The sequence below is a fragment of the Gasterosteus aculeatus genome, chromosome 7 (assembly GCF_964276395.1).
Source record: "Gasterosteus aculeatus chromosome 7, fGasAcu3.hap1.1, whole genome shotgun sequence".
Classification (NCBI taxonomy): domain Eukaryota; kingdom Metazoa; phylum Chordata; class Actinopteri; order Perciformes; family Gasterosteidae; genus Gasterosteus; species Gasterosteus aculeatus.
The window spans coordinates 22,376,359-22,402,470 of record NC_135694.1 but is presented as its reverse complement, the minus strand read 5'-3'; the positions used below and the strand labels follow the sequence as shown (position 1 = coordinate 22,402,470).

Genomic DNA, 26,112 nt, shown 5'->3' with positions numbered 1-26,112 from the left:
AGTGTCTAAGACTGAATGTCTGTGTCCGTTTTATTCCCTAAAGACGCGCTATTCTACACAGCCAACAATAACAATGCGGCCTTGAAAGAGAAAAAAAGAAAATCTCTCCAAAACACACACACACACACACACACACACACACACACACACACACGCACACACACAAACACCACACACACGTGGTGTTTTGGTGAGTTGTTGCTGACAGGTGGAGAAATTGCAGTCAGTTGGTGCAGACAAACTGAACAACAGATCAGTGCTTTTGTTGCCTCCTCTGCCTCTTCTCTCTGTGCTGCCTTTAGATGTCTTATTTCACCTGGCTGCCGAGCTCCTTGGCTGAGCTTTCTGACAGAATTCCTGTCTTTCTGTGACAACTTGCCAACGGTTGTGTACCTTTTGGAACTTACTTACTCAGGTACTTGTTGCACGCTTTATGAAATAACACCAGTCTGCATCAAACGTCTCAATAATAACTGTATATAACTGATTACCCCTTCAGTTAATTACGCTATTCCTTCTAACCTGTCATTTTTTAAATAGCTAACCCGACTAATATTTCTGTCTAAGATCAACTTCCTGTTTCCTGTTTACACTGAGTGCTTGTGATTGTTTAATGGGATGACATCAGATAGCATTGCCGGGTCCGTGCCTGCTATCTGAAAAGCAAGGATATGAAACACTACTACGCCCTCTATTCGGCTGTTATCGCAATAATAATGTGATAATGTATTGCTTCCTGTGGAGGAAATTCTTGTTTTTTTTCTTTGGCTTTGTAGTGTCTCGTTCAAGAGCACTTTAGCAGAGATACGGCTCGCTGATACAGGGCCTGCACCAGGGAGCAGGAACAATCCCAACAGTCAGCGCCACATCTGTGTGAATAACTACGTCGGGTTTATTCTAGCTATTCAAGCTAATAGGGGTTTTAAAAAGAGGAGACAGAAAGAAGCAAAGAGTTGAGGAGGACATTTGAGAAGGAAGATGAAGTATTTTTACTTGGAAGGAAAACTGGGAATCCACTTTAGTCTTGGTTCAATAGTAGGTGAGTCCTGCAGAAGAAACCACACTGACGCAGCCAAACGGAAATCTGAGCCTCTGCATCACTGCTCCATTGTACAACCTAAGGTTTAACATCTGTCTTTCAAGCACATAGAGCTAATCATTATTTTTATCCCAGATTTAGATGCTGATCATTTTCTCAATTGATGGATAAATCGTTTTTCTGAAAAGAGTGAACCATCATTTTTTTCTAAGCTGAAGAAGATTCCTTAAATTGCATTTTCCTAATAAAAGATGATATTAGGGAAAGGTGTCAGTGGCGTCAAACTAACTATTTCATCTTTATTAAATCAGAATTAGTCAAATCCACAGCCACTATCATATGATCCAAGGACAATAAAGCCTCACAATGAATGTTATGTAACAAACTGGACAAAAGAGCACTCATGTGTGTTTCCATGCTCAGTTCTGTGCATTGACTCACTCAAGTAACTTGCAGTAGAACATGCAGTGTGCTGCCTGGGTACACGTCCACATGCACACGCTCAGAGCCATGAATGAGCCATGCTAAAAAACTAACAGCAGCGAGAGAAGAGGAGCAGAGAGAATACAAAATCTAGACACATAGAAGAAAGTGTGCGTTAAGGGCCGGGGGGGGGGGGGGGGGTCGGGAGCGAAATGTAGTGCAAAAGAAAGAAAAAAGGCAGCGGTTGAGGGAGGGAGGAAAGGGTGGGAGGAAATGTATGGGAGTTATTCCAGGAAACAAGACTTAAGAGAATTGAGCAGAGCCGAGCGAAGCGCAGTTATTTTACATAATGACGGTTGATATGCACAGAGGTAATTGCTAGCCGAGCTGCAGCCCCCCCCCCCCTAAAAAACACCCAGCTAGCTGTCAATCACAGCTCATCTCCCTGGAGATATGCTAATGATGATGATGATGAGGGCTTTGCTTCATATTGCTATCATTACTATTAATGCTGTCATTGTTGTCACCTCTGCATATGTAGATGACAGAGCAGGCCAGGCTGCTGATAGCCAGCCTGTGTGATGTCTGCGAGGGGGCTCGTCGTCCTGGCTGCCAAGCGCTCAGATAAAGTGAGTTTTAATAACCTGCACCGCTCTGGACCTGTACAAGTGTCATTACATCATTGTAACATGTAACTGTGACACTGGCGTCACCAGCGTGTGACAAAGCAGCTCACTCAGTGACACGCGGCCTGAACATCGGACTGCTGGCAGCAGTTCATCAAAAGGTTTACAGACAAAGTTGTGTTTGGTGTCTATAATCATTTATTTGTGTATTGAATGCCAATATCCTGATAGAGAGGAAAACATCATCTTATATTTAAAAGTAAGAAAACAATCCTTTCAGTGAAATTAACAAATTAACAAATTTAGACTTATTTTTGTAGGTTCAGCCAATGGAGGAAGAAACAAACTGATTGTTAACAGGCACGAACACCATCATTGCAAAATACTGTGTGAGTATAACGACAGATATTATTGTTCTCTTAGTCAAGGTTGAACTCAGAATTCAGTCTATAAATCTGGTTTCCCTGGAGCTTGTTGAGAAGCTACGTGGCCGTCTAACTGTGCCTCGAACATAGTTGTTTATAGTGATGCGCTGTGTTAATGGGTCTCAGCAGTTTGGTGATTACAAACTTATTATCGCCAATAGGAGGGATGATCAAGATGTGATGAATGTTAATTATATTTGAATATCAGAACATTATCTATTGGGACACAGGCTGATCTTTAATCTCATGCTCATGTGCTCAACTCAACAACAGTAATGCTGCTGATCAGGGGAAACAATTAACAAAATTATTCTCAGTAAGATGTTAAGCAGGTTCTCTCCAGTCCGGGACCATGACAACATGAAAGGAAGAGGTTACTGTGGTGTATATTGTAAAGGCTAAAGGCAAACTGTTGAATTATAGATGAGAGAGATTGATTTGGGAGGAGGGGGGTGAAGACAAGAAGAGAGAAGAGGTGGAAGGAGGAACAGAGGAGAGAGGGGAGAGGCAGAGGAGTGGAGGTAATGAGTGAAGGGTGGGCAGCTAAAGGATCGCTGTCGCTCGAGGCCAAACATGTATGTACGCAGTGCACACACACACACACACACGCGCGCGCACCTCAAATCGATCTAAAAGCTCGGGGTTTTTTACTTTTACTTCTTCTGTTGTTCTTACACAGACACACATTGTTTATAACCACTACAGAACACACACACACACACACACACAACCTTTACTCTCCAACTATTCTCACAACTGCAGACACACACACACACACACACACAGTCTGAGGTGATAAGACAATGGTACTAGTGACCTGCAGTGAGTTAAGCTTTCTGTGTGTGTGTGTGTGCTCACGTGTGTTTGCAGACGCACACACACACACACATTGTCATTGGTCTTAAAAATAATTCATGGTGGGTGGGGGTGCGCGGTAGAGAAAGAGACGGATGAAGGAAGTGATATTGACAGGAACCTCTTCCTCCTCTCTACTCCTGTCTCCTCCTCTCTCCGTCAGTCACTCACTCACACAGACATGAGCACCCAGGTTCAATGCCTATGAGAGCACCCGCAATGTGCACACTAACCCCCCCCCCCCCCCCCCCCCACACACACACACACACACACACACAGACTGCAAACATTTCTCAGTTGGAATACTGCTGATAGAGAAAAGCTTCTTTCTAAAAACACCATTGGTGCATCGGCTGTTGTGGTTGTAGCTCCCTAAACCAAACTTCAGAGGATGCAGAAGGTCTGTTCTTCTTGGGATTTGACCTGCAAATTTCCAATTAGGCACCTAGCAAAAAATCATCAAGAAGTACCCAAAAAATGGTCATTCTATTATATATTAAATTATATTCTCTGTGCGGTCCTTTGGTCTCTCATCTCAGATAAAAAGAGAGGTAAGGGAGGTGTAAGGGAGGAGTAAGGGAGGTGTAAGGGAGGTGTAAGGGGCAGGGTAGAGGATTGAACTCCCGCTACGTTTGTCCAACAAATTAAACGGTGTCCAGTTCGCCACCTGTACAAACAAACACACACAAACTGCGTGTGTGCCGCACATAAGGCTTCCCCTGTCCAAATAAGGAAATGTGCATACATTAACATAACTAATGCACGAACCACTCCATTTAATATGCTAATTCACTAAAATATTACTGAGCGCCGTCTGTTGTAAATGAATAAATTTGAATTGCAATTAGAATAATCCTTTATAATTAATGAAAACTGTCAATTTTGGTTCAGAAGTAATTTGATTAACGGGTTGATGGGGCACCAATTAAGTGGAGGAGGAGGAGGAGCAGGAGGAGGAGGAGGAGGACGGAGGAGGAGGAGGCGGAAGAGAAGAGAAGAAAGATGACAAGCTCTTCAGATAATCTCTTCCTTTTCATGTGTAATGAGAGATTAAGCTAAAACAATGTAATGGCCCTTTAAAGACACACAGCGTGAAACAGAAAACACACTTCTCTTACCTTTGTGGATATCGCAGCAGGATGAGGAGGAAGCATGAAAAAAAAGAAAGAACGGATGATTAGATGGAGGCCATAAGAGAATATTATTAATTATACATGATCAATGAATAAGAAATACTTTAAACATTATGCAATACTGCTTACTGATACTTTCTGATTTAAAAACACATGAGTGTGTGCCACAACATTTTTAGGGAGCAGTGTAAGTTCTGCAGCAGCTTCAGTAATGATGTCACTGGCTTTCTAATTCACAAGCGCCTCCTACCGCTAATTAACCACATCTATGTTGCTGTTATTAGCTAATTACAAGACTGCACACATGCCCGGCTAATTAAAGCTATTCAATTTGTATGTGTGTGTGCTTGTGTGGGAGAGGGTGTGTATTAAGGCATATCAGGAGGTAATGTTTTAATGACACTAATATAATATAACCTGCACTGCAGAGGACCATGTGATATACCCACTGCCTCGGTTCCCAAATCAATAGCACAAGGTCATTATGTGCAGCTGAATCATATGTTTTGCCAAAGTTGCTGCGTGTTAATAATATTTCAACAGAGTTGCAGAAAAAAAAGCTTCTAATTTGGCTCGTTTAGTCAACAGTGTCATCCATCATGGTGAAAACACAAAAGAGCCCCCCCCCCCCCCCCCCCCGCCTCCTCCTCCTCCCCTGTATTATTATATATTCCTTTTCTCCACTCCTCTTCTCCTCTTTTGCTTACTCCTCCTCTCTCTCTGCTTTCCTTCTGTCACAGTCATCCCTCTAAGCCACCTATTACTTTTCTCTTTGATTTCCTTTCCTCTCATTAGAAGAGCAGCTTTCTCTTAATTTGCGCTCTCTAATTCTCTCTTTATACATCTGAATATTCATGGCCTGGTTTTGTTTTGAATATTCAAGAACTAATTAACATGCGGTTTATGAATAATGAACGCGTATTATTTTTCTCCCTTTTATATGCTTTAATAATTCAAATCTATAAATCTAAAAACAAAATGGCTCATAATTCTACCGCTAACTTTCTATTCGAGCGTATGCGCTGGTGTTTGTTGTGCGATTGTGCGCCGTGCTGACAGATTATTTAACAACAGCAAAGGAACTCTCCCTTTAATCTGCCAACAATCTATCGTCCTGCCACCCAACCAACGCGAGTGTGTGTGTGTGTGTGTGTTCACACTCATGAATAAATGAACTTGTTAAAGAGAGATGAAGGAGAGACGGGAGACAGGTTCTGCTGTCCTGCTCAAAACGACGCGCTCCGGCGCACCGCTTAGCATGCGAGGCAGAGACACGTTCCCACACATGACATTGAAAAAGTGAATCGGTGGACTGCATCCCCAACGCTGGAAGGACGCGCGCGAGAGACAGAGAGACAGAGCGAGATGCTACTTTGTCCCTCTTCAGTCTTATGAATAAAAGCCGCCGTCACAACAGGCATCGTTTCTTTTAATCGGTGTCGAAGCTGCGATCAAAGAAATAATACCTTCACAAAAAAGTGACAGCAAGAGACGGAGCACAATGGGAGACTCCTTACTGTGTGTGTGTGTGTGTGTGTGTGTGTGTGTGTGTGTTTGAGAGAGAGCGAGAGAGTGACAGCAACGTTGACTGGTACCTGAACGACAGCAAAGCCATCATGTCTACATACTGTCACATAAGTGAGGTCTTGCAATACAATCAGACTTACATCTCATTTCCTTTTTGTTTCTCACTCACTCACTCACTCACACAAATATGTGCGCACACACACACACACACACACACACACACACACACACACACACACACACACACACTCGGCGCTGACAACTGTCAAGCACTCACCTCCAGACTGGGGTGGAGGTAATTAACCAGACAAAACAACTCACAACACCTCGCAGATCAAAAACACAGAAGAAGAAGTACAAAGTAGGCGGGCGACAAAAAAAAAGACAAAAACAGAAACAAGAAGGGAAAAAAAAAGAGACACTCTGACTACAAAACAAGCCAGAGCTCCTAAACGAGGAGCTCCAGTCGCGAGGAGTACAGAGGAGGAGACAATGATGGAAATAGAAACAAATCTGCACTCATCTCTCCTCTCCTTACTTTTTGTTCATTTGTCTTTACCTCAAAAGAAACAGTCGACTCTCAGAGAAGACACCGCCTTTAAAAGTGCTACATCATCACTTGCATATCATTTCTAATATAAATATTACTCTGATTATCCACCACTGTCAATGGGATTGGCCTCGCTCACAGTATATGCTCAGAGGTGGATTCATGACGAATCACTTTCAAAGTCTCACAGCGCTGGCAGGAGGAGTTACAGAGCTACGAGGTCCCGTTTCCCTGGGCGGAGAAACGGATTTATCTAAAGGCCGGAGGGGACATTTTCGAATGAAGATGCAGAAATATCCTGTTGAGACACAGCAAACGAGCGGGCGTGACTTGGTCGATGGCAGGTGGCCATTCGTTTAGAGTGTTAAACTTCACTTTCATATTGTATATGAGCACGTTTTAAATTAAGCGACCAAATACAATTGGAAGCCTCCTCTGGTGCGGGCGGTTCCTCCATCGGGTGCATCTATCGCAAAAGCCCGTAGTTCACAAACACATGGTCAGGTTTATGCAAAGTAATGGGTCAGGTACTTATCTGAGGGTAGAAAAGCACTGTGGTTTGGGTTTGAGTGCCCACATTGTTACGGTTAGGGGAACATTGTTATCATGGTCATCATGGAAGAACCACAGGGTTGAGGCCAAGGAAGGACTGAGGTCGTGGAAAAGAAACACTGAGGAGAAGTGAACGGCGGCTTTATTGACACTTTGTCACTTGAGCATAAAGAAATGAAGCGACCGATTATGTCAATTTTGAAAAAAGCGTTTCCAAAATGGGCCTTTGATATAAAGTCAGTTAAAGTTGTCCTTTAACCGCGTGCTACTAGTAACATAGTAGCAATGGCTGTGTGTTGTAGCGTACCAGTAGGCTGCGGCAGTGTGACAGTGAGCCAACATGCCAACAACAACAACAACAAGTGGACCCTGAATGTGAAGCCGTCATTTAATTCATCATATACATCCGTGATTTTCTCATGTAACGATTTCTCATTTGTGAAAAGAAAAACCGAAACAAACTGCTGAAAAGAATTGCTCGTGTGTTTCTCTTCTTCTGATCAAACCAATTAAACAAAGAACGATTAATAATTTAATAAACACATGACCCAATTTAATTAGGGCCTTTGTTCAATCTGTGAACACTCACCCCGCCCTTTGTGTTCTATCACCATGAGGACAAATATCACATTTGTGGGTGTGCGTGTCTGAATTGGCTGCTGTTGCCAGTGCTACTTCCTGTTATACCGAGCCTTGGTAATTAGCGCCCACTCAACAAAACTAGATTGTAGGGCCAAGTACATACAGTGTTTTTTTATTTTTTTTATTCTTTTCTGTTTAATCTCCCTGTTGTTTCCTATTTGTTCGACTCATTATGTGATCAAAGTCATTAACATGTTTATGGAGCAGCACTTTCATGTTGCAATGAAACACACCGAGTAACTCACACAGAGTCATAAGGACATGAAATATGAATGCTGAGGCTAAAAAGACGATGACAAATTGTGTGCGTGTGTGTGTGTGTGTGTGTGTGAAAAAGTGAAGTACAATTCAATTTTATGGAACTCCAAAAAAAACAATGAGGAGGACATTTGAGTCTTTGAGCTTTTTCTGCACAGACACACACACACACACGCTCACATATGGAAATACATATACGGGCAGTAACTGTTCAATAATTCAGCATACACAAACGGTGAGGGTAAAAGCACAGCTAAGCTAACAAGCATGCCGAGTGGCCCGCAGAGTCAACAACCAATCAGAATGGAGCACGGTGGCCAGAGCGAGAGGCGTGACCCCTGGTGACCCCAAACTCTAATGATTTAGAAACATCACTGAAAACGGAAAAGTGTGAAAGAGTGTGTGTGTGTGTGTGTGTGTGTGTGTGTGTGTGTGTGTGTGTGCATTTGTGCGTCCCAGAAACCCTGAAGCTATTTAAATGTGGAGATGAATTCTTATTTATTCACACAAAAAAAGTGAATATGAAGACCCCAAGGGTAAGAGTTCAAAACAATACAGACAGAGGGGGAGAGAGAGAGAGAGAGAGAGAGAGATTAGAAATGAAAGAATGAAAATGAGAAGAGAGTGTGAAAGATGGAAAAAGGGATGGAAGTGCAAGAAAGAGGTTTAAAGGTTTTAAGTTTAAAGAGGTAAAACTGCACTCACATCACGTAGTGAGAGGAGGTTAGAGGGGCATAAAAGACCCTCTTTTACGATCCGGGAGGCAGGCAGGCACACACACACACACACACACACACACACACACACACACACACACACACATACACACTCCTTCCCCCTGCCCCCACATTTGTATGTGTGTGCGTGTGTGTGTCCTCATGCAATATTAAATAGGCAGTATGTGTGGGTATAAAGTGTGCTGGGGCCGGGATGCAGTGAATTATATATCACTATTGATTTGCACGCAGACACACACAAACATACGTGCACAAACACACACACTTTATTAGATTAAAGCTCACAGCAAAGACACAGACAATGGAAGGGCCTAATAGCAGATGTAGGGAGAAAGAAAGGCCCAGACACACACACACACACACACACACAACGTAGAAATGTAACAAAGGTTGTGCGCTGCTTTTTACTACGAGCACACTCACAATCTTCAGGCAAATGTGTGTAAACGGTGTAAAGACCAGCTGTTCTCTGTGGATGTTCATTTGTACTGATGAAAACAGAGAGAATCATCGCGCGTCTCCTACAGTACAAAGGCCTTTAGTCTTTTGTGATTCACTGTTTTGGTTTTATAGCCGCCACATTTACTCTTCATTCATGACCCCATCAACACAATTTCAAGCTCAGCAGGCTGCTGTTTTCAAGCCCCAAAAGAGGTCTGATCATGGCAGCGTAAGCTTTGACAGGGGTCCCCCGAAGCAGCGAGCAGGTGCTTCAGTTAGCAGCTAACCGGTTTTAGGTCAAAAAGCTGGCAGCTGCTGATGGATGGAGACAAACCAGAGCTAAAAGCAGAGTGATCATTGAACGTACGTTCATCAGGTGGCGGAAAGGGACACCAATCAAGGTGTAGGTGCAACTCCCGACACCAGGTGTAGGTGCCAAGGTGCAAAGGTAATGAATGAATGAATGAATGACGGTGTTATAGTTGTTATGAAGGTGGTGCGAAAGTGTGTGTCCGGATGTATTCGATTCTACCCTGAAGTCTCCATTAATGATGTAATGACGCCATCAGACGCGACACAAGACTTGTTTTAACTCGTTGTTAGGTGGTTGGTTGTTTTCTAATCTATTACTTTCTCCCTCCACCTCCACATTTAACAATGGGGATTGTCGCAGTTCGAATCCAGCAGCCTTCCACGGATCCACATCTACAGTGTACCGAGCTTTCCAGGTCGTGCCCACTTTTGAGCAACGGAAACAATTTGATTACATTGCTCTAAAAATCATTTCCTTCCACGTTGCCATAATATGCTCTCTAACTGCCGTGAATGTGGAATAAGCATCCAGGGATGGAGTCAAGTTACTGTGATATGCTCATGCTCCTCCACTTTCCCTCTTCCATGCACTCTCCTCCGACGCCTACCCCCTCCGTGCACCACTATCTACCATTATAATGCACCTATAGTCATGCTAATGGACGGCAGAATTCAAAATAATTTCTCCTTTGTCCCGCTCTGCCACTCAGCACTGATAGAAGAGTGGTATCTCTCGCTCTCTCTTCCTCCATCTCTACCTACACGCTGTCAGTCTTTCCCTCCGTCTTTTCGATCACGCTTACTCTGTGTGTCAGATTAAGAGAGGTAAGGTGTTGAGAGTGCTGACAGGGCATGTGGAGGAGAAGGGAGGAGAGGACGGGAGGGGAGAGGGGAGGAGAGGAGCACGCGTTTTACATTACGAGCGGTTCCAACCTTTCTATTCATGCCGGTTGACCTTTTCATCAGTAGGTAATAGAGAGGAGAACGTCCTCCACTGTAAAGGCTGGATGTTAAGTCACGCTCCTCTCTGACCCAAAGAGAGACGAGAGCGCCTCATGTCAGTCCACCACAGTCAGGGAGGGAAAGGGGAGGGCGGGGAAGTGAATGGAAGCGATGTGTGTGTAGCTGTATGTGTGTGTCTGTATCAGGGTGTTTAGGATGAGGGGAATGGGGGCATATAGTGTAAGGATATTACGGAGGGGGGAAGCCATACTGGCATCAACGTATGAATGGTTGTGTGTGTGTGTGTGTGTGTGTGTGTGTGGGGGGGGATGGAAGGGGAACAATATTGGTCTGCCAGTCCAGGTCATTGTAGAGAAAACATAAAATATAATCATCCATTAAAATGCAGCTTCACACCCTCCATCATGTCCACGATGGAGCTGCTGCAATAAATGTTGTGTGTCCGTGTGAGTGTGTATATATATATATATATATATATATATATATATATATATATATATATATATATATATGTGTGTGTGTGTGTGTGTGTGTGTGTGTCGATGAATATGATATGATGTCCGTTAGGCAAAGAGAAGGCTTAGTGTCTGTCATTAAGTGAAATTCTCTACCTTAAGCACACATACTTAATTTATAATGAGTATTGTAAAACAAAATGACTCAGAAGTATAATAACCGGTAATCTACCTGCATTTACACCATGTAGCTGTGTTGTTCCTTGCGAGGAGGCTTCACTGAATTACTCCGGGTTAATGCTGCTTATTGCCCCCCTCGGAAAACAGGGCGATAAAAGTTGTATATAAGTGACCGCGTCGGTTTTTTACAAAAAAACGTTCAAATTCCGTCAAAGTCTGTATTTCTACAGACTGCACCAATGTACAAGTCGTACACGCACACACACACACAGAACCATGTGCACACAAGTGTTGGTGTGACACCCTCGTTCACTGATTGAGAGTCAGCGGGCTTCAGCTTTCTGTGTAACAAGCTCCACACCAGCAGATCACAATGGCTGGCAGCGAGCGCACATGTCTAAAAAGTATTCACCCTCCACTTAGCCAAGAACACACAACCCAAACAATAGGCAGCCCGTTAACAATGTACCATTATCCAGAGCATGATGGGAGGAGGGGTGAGTGGAGGGGTGGGGGGGAGCGAACAAGGAACAGAGCGACGGCGCGAGCTGCAAACAAGAGAGAATAAAGGCAGAGAGATGAGAGGGAGAATTGCTGAGGGACCAAACTGTTATTTAAACCGGGCGGCCACAAAAACATCACAATAAATAACTCGTCTGTTTAGTCTCCACCTCAGACGCTGGGGGAGCGACAGAGCGCAACACGCGCCGGAGAGGAAGGGAGGTGAGAGAGGGGGGGGGGGGGGGAATTAAAGGGATTGGGCAGGGATGGAGTGGAGGGAGGAGGGAAGGGGGGGAGGCAAAAAAAGAGATAAAAACACATTACAAGATCACTCTGTGTTGTCACACTCAAAGGAGCATCCAGGATCGTTTCTCCTCGTGACTGATGAAAGGAACAGCTTCACAGTCAAGTACCAGGAAGCATGCCTGCTTACAAACACACACACACACATACATTCTTAGCCTTTTGAAAACCACCATATACGTACATTTTACTCACATGACAGGAAAATATTTTATTTAGTTGTAGCATCCGTGTGCACATTCAACTATGACTCGCATGGCTTTTTTCTGCTCACACACACACACACACACTTGCAAAGACAAAACTCAAAGACAGACACACACGCATGGAAGCCCTTTCCTCGTCCTCAGCAGAAAGGATGGTACAGCGAGGCCACCTTTGACTGCACGGAGCGCTGGCTCGCCAGCCAAGGCCCTTGATGAGAGGAAAATAGTGCTAATGCAGCACGGAAGCTGTTCTTTCTCAATTAAGCCAATAAAACACATGCTCCCCTCCTTCCTGTAACTGCCTAATAAGCCATAAACACAGCTGAACATTTATAATTCTGGCTAGTCCATAAAAAAAGCACTTCCCATGTGTGCAGGGGTGAGGGGTGAGGTGTGAGAGCGCTGGGCGAGCGCAGCGGCAGCCCCAACGAGCCACGGAGAGAAACCGCTTTTTCTACTAAAAGAAATATTTAGTACCTCGCTGAATTAATGTGAGGGAGCCAGTGAGAAAGAGCGATGGAGGGAGGAGGAGGGAGGAGAGAAGAGAGAGAAGGCTGGACAGACCAAATGCCTTAGAACCTTTGCTCCACCGAATGGTTGTAGGAGCCACTGCTCTGGAAAGGCCAGAGGAGGCGACAGAAGGAAGAAGATTAGATTAGATTCAACTTTATTGTCATTGCACAGGTACTGAAGGTACGAAATGCAGTTTAGCATCCAGCCAGAAGAGCAGATAAAGTATATACATTAAGCAGCAGGGTTGTAAATATGAATGACATGGTAGTGCAAGTTGTGCAAATATGGCATAATTGTGCAAATATTGTGCAAAAAAATAAATTGTGCAACATTGAAGTGCAGAATGTTCATTGGCTGCAAGGTCGTGTGTCAGTGGTGTAAGGGGAGGGGGGGGGGGACTAGGGGCTGTCACGGTGGTGCAGAGTTCAGCAGGGAAGAAGCTGTACCTAAACCTGCTGGTCTGGGAGCGGAGGGCCCCGTAGCGCCTCCCAGAGGGGAGGAGGGCAAACAGTCTATGGCCGGGGTGGGAGTTGTCCCTCACGATGCTGCGCGCCCTCCGCAGACAGTCTCGACGGTGGGGACGAAGCAGTGATGCGTTTTCAGGGTCAAGAGAGTGGACACCCAGGAACTTGGAGCTAGCAACACGCTCAACCTCCGTCCCGTTGATGGAGATGGGGGAGTGTGCGCCACCTTTGGCTTTCCTGAAGTCCACACTGAGCTCCTCGGTCTTCTTGGTGTTGCGTGCCAGGTTGTTGTTGGCGCACCACACAGCCGAGTGCAGGACATCTTTCCTGTGGGACGACTCATCGTTGTTGCTGATGAGGCCAATCACTGTTGTGTCGCGTGCAAGCTTGACAATGTTGTTGGAACTATGTTCAGGTCTGCAGTGGTGGATGAAGAGGGAGTAGAGGGGGGCTCAGCACGCAGAGAAAAAAAGGGGGGGGGGGGGGGATGGAGGAGGGAGAGATGCGAGATGAATGAAGGAGGAGAGGAGAAGGAAATAAACAGTGGGAGATAGACGTTGAGGACAGAAGGTGAAATTGGTGTGCATGTGGAGATGATAACGGGTTGGGAGGAGGACCAGCTAGCGGGGGAAGGCATGCGGCGAGACGAAACAAGGAGGAAAGGAAAAGGGTGAGAGGGAAGAAGCGGGGGGGACACTCTCAAGTTCAGCTCCCTGAGTGTGTGCACAGCAGCTTCCTGCATCTTGCGGCCTCTTTGCTTGCTGGCTTGGCCATTTCTCCCTCCAGGGCAAGAGGAGTCATAAACACCGTGTGCGTTCCCAAAAACACACTTTCAGTTTACTGACTAAACACAGGAGCTTTGGGAGGGGGGAGCGAAACTTGGGGGGGGTGAACGCAATGAAGTGGACGGTTTGCGTTGAGTGCAAGTCCTGCCTCAGTTGAATATACTGCTGAGTCGAAAGGATTTTACTACGCCTGAATCAGGCCTTTCTTTTGTGGCTGAAAATAGGTTGCGTAATCCGGGCCCTCCTCATCTGTGAACGCTTACACTCGCCAGAGTCACGGGGGGCTGGAGGCGATGGGTACGACCTGGAGAGGTCGTTGGACTATCACAGGGCCGACGCAGGCAGACACACAGCCGTTTCATTCATTCACATCTGGGAGTGATTTTAGGGTAATAGAGGAAGCCAACCTGCATGTCTCTGCACTGAGTGAGGAAGGCAGAGAAACAACAACACACCCGTCTGTTGCATAAGTTGTCATGGTGGCAGAAGGCATATCAATATGAATAAATGGTGTTTTGTTTTTATGTATTTGGATGATGATGCATATCTCCACATACATTCCAAGTACTCCATTATTCTAACAGCTTTTGGTGAAAACTGGATTAGGATTGTTATATAATTTAGCCCAAAAGTGTTAATCTTCTAACCGTTCATATGTTTCCCAGGAGGCTCTGTGGTGTACAGTGCATGTTTGTGTTCCGTGTTCTGTCCCAGCACTGTGTGCTGTACGAGGGCATCGTTAAAATTCAATTTGATCTCAGAAAGAGAAGTTGCAACCTTTTCTATTCTAAGTCTAAAGCACTTTGGTGAAATGTAGAGGGAACCTTTGCAAAAGTCTTCTCACTATGCTTAAACTGTGTGTAGCACCCGTATCACCACTCTGTGAGTCACTCACGTGAGAATGGGGGGTGCTTGGGTTCGATGTATCGTAAAACCTTTTAGCAAGAAGCTATTTAAAAAATAAATGAGACCCAGAGATGGATGTTCTTTTAACAAAAGTAAAATAAATAGGGCAACGCCCTTGTTTATTTAAATACAATAATTAATTTTCCCCAAAACCCAATATTACCAAATAGAGAAAAATAAATAACCAAAACTTCCCCAAAACATAAATAATAAACTCCAAATTCAGTGATACAAACCCAATAGTATCAAGGACGTTACATCAAAATATATGTTCGAAATGTTCCCGTTCCTCAACTCGGAGAATACCAGAGTTCAACAATAACAACAAAAACTTTCCCCTCCAAGTGTCATGAAACAAGTATCAGCCGATGCGGTGTTGGGCCCAATCACCACACACAGCCACACATGTTCCAGTTACTCACGGCAACGATATGTACGGAAAGAAAACACGTTGCAGACCTGTTTGGTCTGGCAAAACATTGAGAGCGCCGAAATCACTTTCAAAACATTGAGAGCGTGGAAACTCGGATCCGCGATGCGAATCACCGACACGTCCGCCCGGCCACGCCCACCGTGGTTAGCTAGCTCGGCTCCCTCGATGGCGACCTCCGCTGCTTCTTCCCCGCTCCGTCCGACGGGGTTTCAGCTTTGGTTTCTCCTCCGTTTCCAGGCTCACAAACACACCGAGTCCGCGGTCCACTCCTTCCAGCCTCCCGCGCCGGTTTATTCTGACTTCTTGTCTCCTGCTAGCGTTTTTTTCTCTTCCCCAAAAACGCCGGCGTCCCGTCTCTTCACGACTTCTTCTCTCCTCCTCGAACCCCCAAAAAACTTCCAGAACTTTCCAGTCACGTGTCTTCCCCGTTGTTCTCCCAACCAATCACCATTGGCTATACAGCGCGAATACACAACTGACCAATAATACGATAACAAACAGTAAGTACTAAAAGACTAACGGCCTAAAGCCTCTGGAGATAGTATTTAACTAAACATGAACTTAACATTAGTATTCATCACTATAACAAACATTACTCCATGCACAACAAATAAACATCTCCCCACTTAGAAATCAGGTTTCCCCTATTATGTATTTAATGTAAAATAAACATTTACTTTTTATAGGCAGGCACCTAGTTTTGAAAGTATGACTATAGTCCTAAGGTCACCAGGGGACTACACTCTCCCCCTTCTGGACAATTTTGATGCCCTCATCAAAATAAACCTTAGAGAACTCTAATAGTCTACCAGCCAACACTAGGGACCGGATTAAAACAAGTGTAACACAACGCCATGGGGTGGCACCAGAGAGTTTGACATACACCGCTCCTGGAGTCTCCATAGAGTCCACTTCCCACCAACACGCCATGGCTTAGGACTGTCACAGGGTGGTCACAAGGCTTGCCCAGTTCATCGTAGCTCAGCTTGACCACTGGACGAATTACTCGTTTTGAATGCTCAGCTTGTCCACTCTCAGCTTGAGTGTCCGGATAGGGATTGACGTCTGCTCCCCCCTCTAGAACGTCGACTTCTGGATCAGCGTTGGGAGGCTTGTTGGTCAGATTATTGACCGCTGGCTCTATTTCAACCGGGTCGTGAACTTGTCTTTCAGGTTCGGTGACAATTGGCTCGGATTGCTCCCGGGACAGTTCTGAACATGTCAGCAACTTGTCCCAGTCTAACTCAAGGGGGCTTGGCAGGTATACTTCGTCATACTCTAATTCTGAGGACACGTCGTCATCTTGGTTGGTTGTCGGTCCTCGTTCTTTTGTCTGTTGATGCAATGCTCTGGTCACAGGTCTGTGTTGTGCCCCCACTTCACCTTCGTCGACAGGGATTCTCACCAGGTAACCAATGGGTAACAGGTGGTTACGATGAATAGTTTTTTCGGCTCCCATGCCCCTCTCTGGCTTGATCTTGTAGACAGGTAAGTTGGGTAGCTTCTCCATAACAATATATGGTGAGGGTAACCACTTGCATTTCAATTTGTGCTTGCCTGTGACCCCAAGGTTTCTCAGCAACACCCGGTCGCCTTTGTCAAGGACTTGTTCTTTGACGTGCTTGTCGTGTGCTTTTTTATTTCTTTGGTGATTACTGTCCGACGCTTCAGTTGCAAGACGGTAGGCTCTTTGGAGATCTTTCTTTAGCTTAGCAACATACTGATGGTAGGACTTGGTCTTTTGATCGTCCTCGGCCACGCCAAAACAGATGTCTACCGGTAAGCGAGCTTCTCTGCCAAACATTAGCAGGTAGGGCGAATACCCAGTTGCGTCGTTTTGAGAACAGTTGTAGGCATGGACTAACTGACTGATCTTTTGACTCCATCTTTGTTTTTGCTTTGGATCAAGGGTGCCCAGCATTGACAAGAGCGTACGGTTAAATCGTTCTGGTTGCGGATCTCCTTGAGGGTGGTAAGGCGTTGTTCTTGACTTACGAATACCCAACATCCTCAGTAAATCTTGGATCAGGTTGCTCTCAAAATCGCGGCCTTGATCGGAATGTATGCGGGCAGGGAGTCCGTAGTGTACAAAGTAGCGCTCACACAGTATCTTGGCAACGGTGACCGCCTTCTGGTCTTTGGCTGGAAAAGCTTGGGCATATCGAGTAAAGTGGTCAGTCACTACAAGGATGTTGGTGAAACCTTGAGAGTCTGACTCAAGTGACAGAAAATCAATACAGACTAGGTCTAGAGGGCCTTGGCTGGTAATCTGTTTTAAGGGAGCAGCTCTCTGAGGAAGGGCTTTGCGAGTGATGCATCTGCCGCAGTTTTTGATGTACTGCTCCACTTCAACTCCCATTTTCGGCCAATAGAACCGGTTTCTGATGAACTCAATGGTCTTGTCCATTCCCAAGTGGCCTGACTCATCATGCAAAGATCTCAGGACCATCGGAACATACTCTCTTGGCAGTACCAGCTGCTTTACCTCCGTCCCATTTTTCTCAACCTTTCTGTAGAGCAGATGGTTTTGAATGAACAGCTTGCTTACTTCTTTGTTCAACAGGACAGAAATTGGATTATCGGGGCTGATGAATGATGAACCACCACAAAGCGACTGCTTGACTGGAGCGATAGTAGGATCAACATCTTGAGCGGTGACCAGGTCTTTGTAACTGAGCTGACTCAAAGAACCGAGATCCAACCAAACTGGGGAGGCAAAACACTCTGGTATACCATCAGGTGACACTCCAAGGGACTCGGCCATCGTTGTGGACTCTGTTGGAGTTTCACAGCACTTGATCTGCTTGCACAGGGCTTGAACACTTTCAGTCAATACAGTTTGCCAACCTTCTTCTGTGTTCGGACAAGGGTTGCGTGACAGGGCATCGGCGTCGATGTTGCTGCTGCCAGGCCTGTATTGCAGGGTGAAATTGTACGTGGCGAGTGCCGAGAGCCAGCGGTGACCTGTCGCATTGAGTTTGGCAGTCGTGAGAACATAAGTTAGGGGGTTGTTATCAGTCCTCACGGTAAACTGTGCTCCATACAAGTAGTCGTGGAACTTGTCCACCACTGCCCACTTAAGTGCCAAAAACTCAAGCTGGTGCACAGGATAGTTCTTCTCAGAGGCACTCAGCTTGCGGCTTGCAAAAGCAACAGGTCTCAAGCCCTCAGGGTACTCTTGGTTGAGGACAGCTCCAAGCCCTTGGAAACTGGCATCTATGTGAAGTATATAAGGCTTGAGAGGGTCGGCGAATGCCAGCACGGGTGCATTTGTGAGGCAGTGGATGATCTTTTTGAATGCCTCGGAACATGCCTGGTCCCACCGGTCCCCAAAAGGCTCATTGACTTTGTAGTAAGTCTTATCTGATGCTGAGGTAGACTTGTGTTTCTTTTGGGTGGGAGGATACCCTTTGCACAGCTCTGTTAGTGGTCGGACGATGATGGAAAAGTTTTTTATAAACCTGCGGTAGTAGCCGCAGAACCCCAAGAACGACTGCAGAGAAGGAAGGTCGGTTGGCGTCTTCCACCGCGTCACTGCGTCAACTTTGCTCGGGTCTGTGGCGATACCGTGCTCAGAGACTATATGCCCGACATATGTGACTCTTGAGCGACAGAACTGGCATTTGTCGAGGGACAACTTTAGTCCAGCCTCTTCAAGACGAGCGAGAACTTTGAGGAGTCTTTGCTCATGCTCCTCCAGAGTTGTGCCGAAGACAATGAGGTCATCTAGATAGACAATGACTTCAAGCATGTGCATATCGCCGACTGCCTTTTCCATAAGCCGTTGAAATGTCGCAGGGGCCCCTGTAATTCCCTGCGGCATCCGCTCGAATTGGAAAAATCCTAGGGGACAGATGAAAGCGGTTTTGTCTTTGTCCTCCTCAGCCATTGGGATTTGGTAATAGCCACTGCGCAGATCCAACACCGAAAACCACTTACTGCCTGACAAACAATCGAGAGCGTCGTCGATTCGGGGTACAGTGTACTGGTCTGGGATAGTTCTCCGGTTCAGGGTGCGGTAGTCGATGCACATACGAAGTTGCCCATTCTTTTTACGTGCAAGAACAATTGGTGAAGCATATGGACTTCTTGATTCTTTTATGATCCCAGCCGCTAATAAACCTTGCAAGTGACGTCGAAGGTCATCCAAATCCGCTGGGGCAATACGTCGAGATCTCTCTCTGAAGGGAGTGTTATCATTCAGGCGGATGTGATGTTCTACCCCTTTAGCCAGACCGACATCCCACTCTTCAACAGAGAACACCGGGGAATGTCTGGAAATCTTTTGACTCAGCCTCTCTTTCCACTCTTTGCTTATGGGTGACTCACTGAAGTCAAACAAAGAAGGATCCATAGCTGGAACAGATTCCACATTAGGGTTCGATGCATCGGTCACAACGTCAGCGACGTGAAGGTGAGCGATCACAGTGCCCATTGGAATGGCAGTTTGCTTCAGAGACTCATTACGCAGTAGCACCAGGAAGTTGTTTGAATCGAGCATCTTGGAGAACAACACAGTTGGCTGGACAAGTACACTTGAAGGAAGGGTAGGTGAGCGGGCTCGCTCAATGATGAGTATGCTGTCTCTGATGACTTGTGTTTCTTTAACTTTGCAGATAGCAATGTATTCAGTGCCAGGGGGAATTCTGAGAGGACCAGGCCCAGCCCATTTAACTTCAGCCACAGGCAGGTCTTTGTTGCCTTTTATGGTCATCCCTGCAGGAATGGGTAAATGGTTTTTCTCTTGCACGTGGATGTTGAGTGACTTTATGTTCTCCAGGTCCTCTTTTGTTGTTCTGGACTCGAAAGGCTGAACCCCCCTAACGTTTGTGCCGATAAGGACAGGTATAGTCTCGGAGCAACGTGGATCAGGGCACACCAAGGCCAAGACAGAAACAGACTGGACCTTGTGGGACTTCGATTTTTTTGGCAACTCCAACTCGATCTGGATGTACCCTTTGTACGGGTAGCTGCTCTCTGACTCACTTAGGCCCCATATGGCTAGACCTGTCACAGAATTTAACTGAATGTGTGATAGGTGTTTAGTATACCAGCTGTCGAAAATGATGGTAACTTGCGACCCACTGTCCATCAACGCGGTGCAGGGGTTGCCATTGATCCTGACCTGAGCAGTGGAGGGCGGTCCCACGAGTCCCTCGGGCAAACTGTTGGTCTGTACCTTTACCGCGCTTCTCCTGACACTGGCATTTGTCGTCTTGGTTCTTGTTTCGTTTTCAGATGTGCGGTTCTGTTTGGACTTTCTTTGCGCTTGCAACAACTTCTGAATAACTTTGGGATAGTTCTCAGGAGAGACACACTTGGTGGCAAAGTGCCCGTCTTCCCCGCAGCGATAGCAGAAAAAATCAGTGGGGTCTCTGGCTGTAGAAGGTCTTTGCTGCCAGGGTTTTGGCTGGGTCTCTTGTGGGCAGGGCTCTGTAGCAGGACCATACTTGGGCTTGACTGACATGACTGAGACTTGTTTTCGGAGCTTTACTACTTCTTTCTTTAAAGCTTGAACGTTCTTGTCGTCAGAGTTCTCTGCCGCCGGAGTGACTGAGAGCATTGTGCTCGTAGAAAGGTGACTTGGCATGGCGGCGGGGAAAGAGAGTTCACTTACTTGGTCTCTGAGTTGGTGTATTTCAGCTCTCAGATCTTTCAACTCTGTGTCGACGGTCACAGTAGCGCTTTTGGCGTAGACGGCTTTGGGATTATGGAGTCTGCGACGTGAAGCTTCATGCTCCTCCTCCTGTCGTATCTCATTCAACAGCTCAAGAAAAGTGGGAGGATTGTTTCTGCGCTCTCTCAATCCGAGATTTAGCATCATAATATCAGATCTGATAGCCCCTTTAATGAATTGGTCAAGACGTGCTTTGTCTGCCTCCGATGACTGGAGTCCACCCTTTTTGACAACTTTATTTAGGATTCTCTCAAGACGTCTCAGGAACTCCGAGAGCTTCTCATTGGGGTACTGACACAACATTCGGAAAGCAAAGTAAAGTTCCTCACCGCTCTCTGGGTTGCCAAAAGTAGTCTCTAGAATGTCAATGTACTCCATAGAGGTTGCAGATGGGTTGTTGAAACGGACAGCTTGGAGGATCTCCAGTGCGGGACCCTTTACACTTTCCATTATTCTCATTTTCTTTTCTCTTTCCGGGCGATCGTATTCTTCAATTAAAAGTCTAGCTTGCTCAACCCAGTTTTCCAACTGTTCCTCTCCTGGGGGTGTGGGCATGACCCCTGAGAAAATGCGCAGTCTTCTGTAAAGATTGTGGTCACTATGTGGGGGCTGGCTGGCCCTTTGCAGGACATCACCAACTGCTCGAATGATAGCTTCAGGAGTTGAGGCTTGCAGTGGGGAAAAAGGACTGGAATCTGGCAGCGGCACATTTTGAGCATCACCAGCTGCCTGAGCTTGGGTTTCTCCCTCCTGCTGAGAAGGTCCAACGATCATCCAGGCCTCAGCAGACCCCTCAGGAAAAATATCAAGAGGAATGGCGTCGGTGTCCACATTCTCCCTGCACTCACATAGCACAGTTAGACTTTCCGACGTTGGGTCATACATTCTTCCTCTCACCCTGACTCTCCCGAGTGCTTTGACAGTCTGCATCGTTTCCTCGATGAAACCAATTTCAGTGTCCGGAGGTACATCTTTAACCAGCAAGGCTTTCACCGGGTCCATTCCTTCTCCAACACACCAGTTCTTCAACTGAGCCATCCCCACGGGTTGTGCACTTACTGTGACCACTTGTCAGAACTAAATTTGGTAGGTTTTACTTGTAGGTTAAAAGCTAACCAGCTATTGGTTTTAAACTACTTTTTAAACAAACTGTTTAAATCTCTGGGTCATACTAAAGTTAGAGCTAATTTAAACTACTGTTATAAACTAAATTAACAATCCCAGCGGTGCCTCCATTTTATGTAGCACCCGTATCACCACTCTGTGAGTCACTCACGTGAGAATGGGGGGTGCTTGGGTTCGATGTATCGTAAAACCTTTTAGCAAGAAGCTATTTAAAAAATAAATGAGACCCAGAGATGGATGTTCTTTTAACAAAAGTAAAATAAATAGGGCAACGCCCTTGTTTATTTAAATACAATAATTAATTTTCCCCAAAACCCAATATTACCAAATAGAGAAAAATAAATAACCAAAACTTCCCCAAAACATAAATAATAAACTCCAAATTCAGTGATACAAACCCAATAGTATCAAGGACGTTACATCAAAATATATGTTCGAAATGTTCCCGTTCCTCAACTCGGAGAATACCAGAGTTCAACAATAACAACAAAAACTTTCCCCTCCAAGTGTCATGAAACAAGTATCAGCCGATGCGGTGTTGGGCCCAATCACCACACACAGCCACACATGTTCCAGTTACTCACGGCAACGATATGTACGGAAAGAAAACACGTTGCAGACCTGTTTGGTCTGGCAAAACATTGAGAGCGCCGAAATCACTTTCAAAACATTGAGAGCGTGGAAACTCGGATCCGCGATGCGAATCACCGACACGTCCGCCCGGCCACGCCCACCGTGGTTAGCTAGCTCGGCTCCCTCGATGGCGACCTCCGCTGCTTCTTCCCCGCTCCGTCCGACGGGGTTTCAGCTTTGGTTTCTCCTCCGTTTCCAGGCTCACAAACACACCGAGTCCGCGGTCCACTCCTTCCAGCCTCCCGCGCCGGTTTATTCTGACTTCTTGTCTCCTGCTAGCGTTTTTTTCTCTTCCCCAAAAACGCCGGCGTCCCGTCTCTTCACGACTTCTTCTCTCCTCCTCGAACCCCCAAAAAACTTCCAGAACTTTCCAGTCACGTGTCTTCCCCGTTGTTCTCCCAACCAATCACCATTGGCTATACAGCGCGAATACACAACTGACCAATAATACGATAACAAACAGTAAGTACTAAAAGACTAACGGCCTAAAGCCTCTGGAGATAGTATTTAACTAAACATGAACTTAACATTAGTATTCATCACTATAACAAACATTACTCCATGCACAACAAATAAACATCTCCCCACTTAGAAATCAGGTTTCCCCTATTATGTATTTAATGTAAAATAAACATTTACTTTTTATAGGCAGGCACCTAGTTTTGAAAGTATGACTATAGTCCTAAGGTCACCAGGGGACTACATGTGCATACAAGATACACAAGTAAACACCAAGTCTACTGTACTTGTGCGCACATACACACACACGGGTGGTATGTGATGGAATGCAGAGCTGTGTGTGTGCGTGTGTGTGTGTGTTTGTCTTTCTTTCCTGCTATTGTCAGACGCAGATTGATATCACCTTTCTTTACCTAAAGACAATTGTTCAAGCTTCCTGAACTAATTATGAAAAGCAGCCACAGTAACTTGCACACCCTGCCCGTACTGTCTCTATGTCTGCCTGTACTGTACTTACCTGTTTGTTCTATAAATCCCTGTTTATCTGTGGTTCTCTTTATTTCAGTCAAATTTTCTATTGAAATCTTCCTCTGCAAGTTCACAGTGGGTTATACCGGCCTACAGTGACGCCGTGTCTCAAACGGATGAAATATAAAAAGTGTTTTAAAATACAGAACAGGTTTAGCTGTGCCTACATTTCTTTTTGCAAACAGAAGAAAAATTGGATCGCATTAAGAACAGAGAAGAGACGGGGAGAGAAAAGCGAAAGGTCAGAGAGTGTAAATGTACCAACATCAGCCTCCTATTGTTTGAGAGTCTTGAAGTGCGGAAGTAGCATGTTGCATTTACACATGCAGAGTTTACACGGACATAAAAGGTGCAAGGGCAACATATAAATCAACTCTGCAAGAATAAGCCCATTACCCAGATCGCACTTGCACGTGTGTGTGTGTGTGTGTGCGTGTCTCTGTGTGCGATGAAAGCGTATTCATGGACTGGCTGTTATCTGCACAGGTAGTGGCAGCAATCCACTTCCTGTTCGGATGGAAAACCCATCTGTGGGGCGCGCTGCCCAGGGTGTTAGCACACACAAACACGCACACCAGCCGGGGGGGAAATATATGAAAACACACACACAAACGCACATTGCAGACCACCACCCAGTCTATTTCAGTTTGTCGTGTATTGTCACCTGAACTTAACTGAAGTGAATACAAAATCTTTGTTCATCGCTGTACTTGTGTAAATGTCGCCCTGAAAACAAGATTAAGTAAGTTTATACAGACTCGTTTTAGGGGAATGCAAACCGTTCCTCAATAAACAGATACTCCACATGAACAAGATGTTCAAGAATAATAATTTGCATAGAATCGCAACCCCCCCCCCCCCTCGAACCCTTTATGTGAGGCTGCCCGCTCTCCGGGGGAAAGAAACTGATTTAACCGGTAAATAAAGTCACAACACTCTGCTGAGATTTAACCTTAACCCTGAAGTGTGTTGTGTAACAGCAGCAAACTTGACAGATTAAACGCTGGCTGTGAGCCCCCCCCCCCACCAGACCCCCCTCCCCTCTCCACTGTTTGACTAGACAGCAGTATCCAAACACAGGGACTCCTCACTACACTGACTTTACAAGGACTAATTACCGGCTGGCACTGAGTGCAGGCAGATGGTAGAGAGAGACAGAGAGAGAGAGAGACAGAGAGAGGGGGGGGGGGGGGGGACGCAATGAAAAGATAGATTTGGTCGTTCAGGTGTGTGTGCGCCAGTGAGCTAATTTGCGTCAATAATTACCATCCAGCCTGCAGCAGACAACAGAGCCGCCTGAACATTACACGCTGATGTAATTGATGTAAATATCTCGTGCTGACATTTCAAAGAAAGTCCTGTATAAGTGCCGTTTCCACTGGAAGAGAGCCGCATGAGCCTTTCTCATAGTCCATTAGCCATGGTTTCTCATAAATGTAAAATGCTACCAGGTCTTACGGCACCCTGCTCCAATTCAGCTTCACCACAAGCAGGAAATCTCCCTAAAAGTTTCAGTTTAAAAGACTGCGTTTGTAAAAGGACACCTGAAATGGAAAGAACCATCACTTATGTCAACAGTTACGAATGTACTTTTCAGTCCAAATGTGAAAAAAGTCCAAATGTCCCGTCTCTCCATTTCGTAGCTCTCGGCTTTCAACCTCCACCCCATCGCTCTCCTTCTCCTCCTTTCTTTATCCAAGGCTTTCTTTTCAATCCTCAGTCCTTCTCCCAACCAGCCTCCCCCACCCCACCCCCCTAGTTACCCCCCCACCCCTCTTCCCTTCCACCACTCTCGTTAGCGGGGTATAAATCTCCAGAACTAACCCAGTAATTTAACCCATTAGCATGTCAGATATGCGGATGGCACCTAAATTATGACGGAGTAGTGAGGCATGTAGCCCTGGCTGGTGAATTTACAACCACTCGTTACATATTCAACCAGCATAAATCAGCCTTCCCCAGATGACACACGGCCTTATGGGTAGCCACGGGTCGAGCTGCAGGGAGCGAGTTAGTTAATCATTTGGAATTAAGAAGCATAACCTAGATTTACACAAACACCCGCACATAATGTACAGGTAGAATGAGTAAACACACTTACAGGTGAATGCGGTTCGGTTAAAAAAACACATAAGCAGGTAGAAACACAATAAACCTGAATAACCACAGATGTTTTGTTCCCCCACTTTCCCGTTCTCCCTCTAATCTTCCAAATACAAACGCACACGCTGGCCTAGATGAGGGTTTCCGCGTGTTGAAGGTTAAGACAAAAAGAGCATGCAGCCATGACTGTGTGTGTGTGTGTGTGTGTGTGTGTGTGTGTGTGCGTGTGTGTGAGAGTGCGTTGAGGTTTTCTCTGCGCGTGGTTTTGGCGGCGCGGGACGTCTGGTCGTCACAGCGGCGACAGCCAGTGAGTGATAACTGTAGTAAAAGTGTAGTAAACAGTCTGAGTGATGGCGGC

General features: G+C 45.8%; 2 protein-coding genes across 17 annotated transcripts in view; both read right to left on the bottom strand.

Moving 5' to 3' along the window:
• LOC120821766 (transcription factor COE1) overlaps positions 1-26,112 on the bottom strand; it is a 75,001-nt gene that overhangs the window by 26,802 nt on the left and 22,087 nt on the right. The gene's annotated exons all lie outside the window — the stretch shown is intronic.
• LOC144410196 (uncharacterized) lies at positions 14,873-23,020 on the bottom strand. The gene has a single exon (XM_078105227.1). The coding sequence runs from the start codon at positions 21,942-21,944 to the stop codon at positions 16,035-16,037; it is 5,910 nt and encodes a 1,969-aa protein (XP_077961353.1). The 5' UTR covers positions 21,945-23,020; the 3' UTR covers positions 14,873-16,034.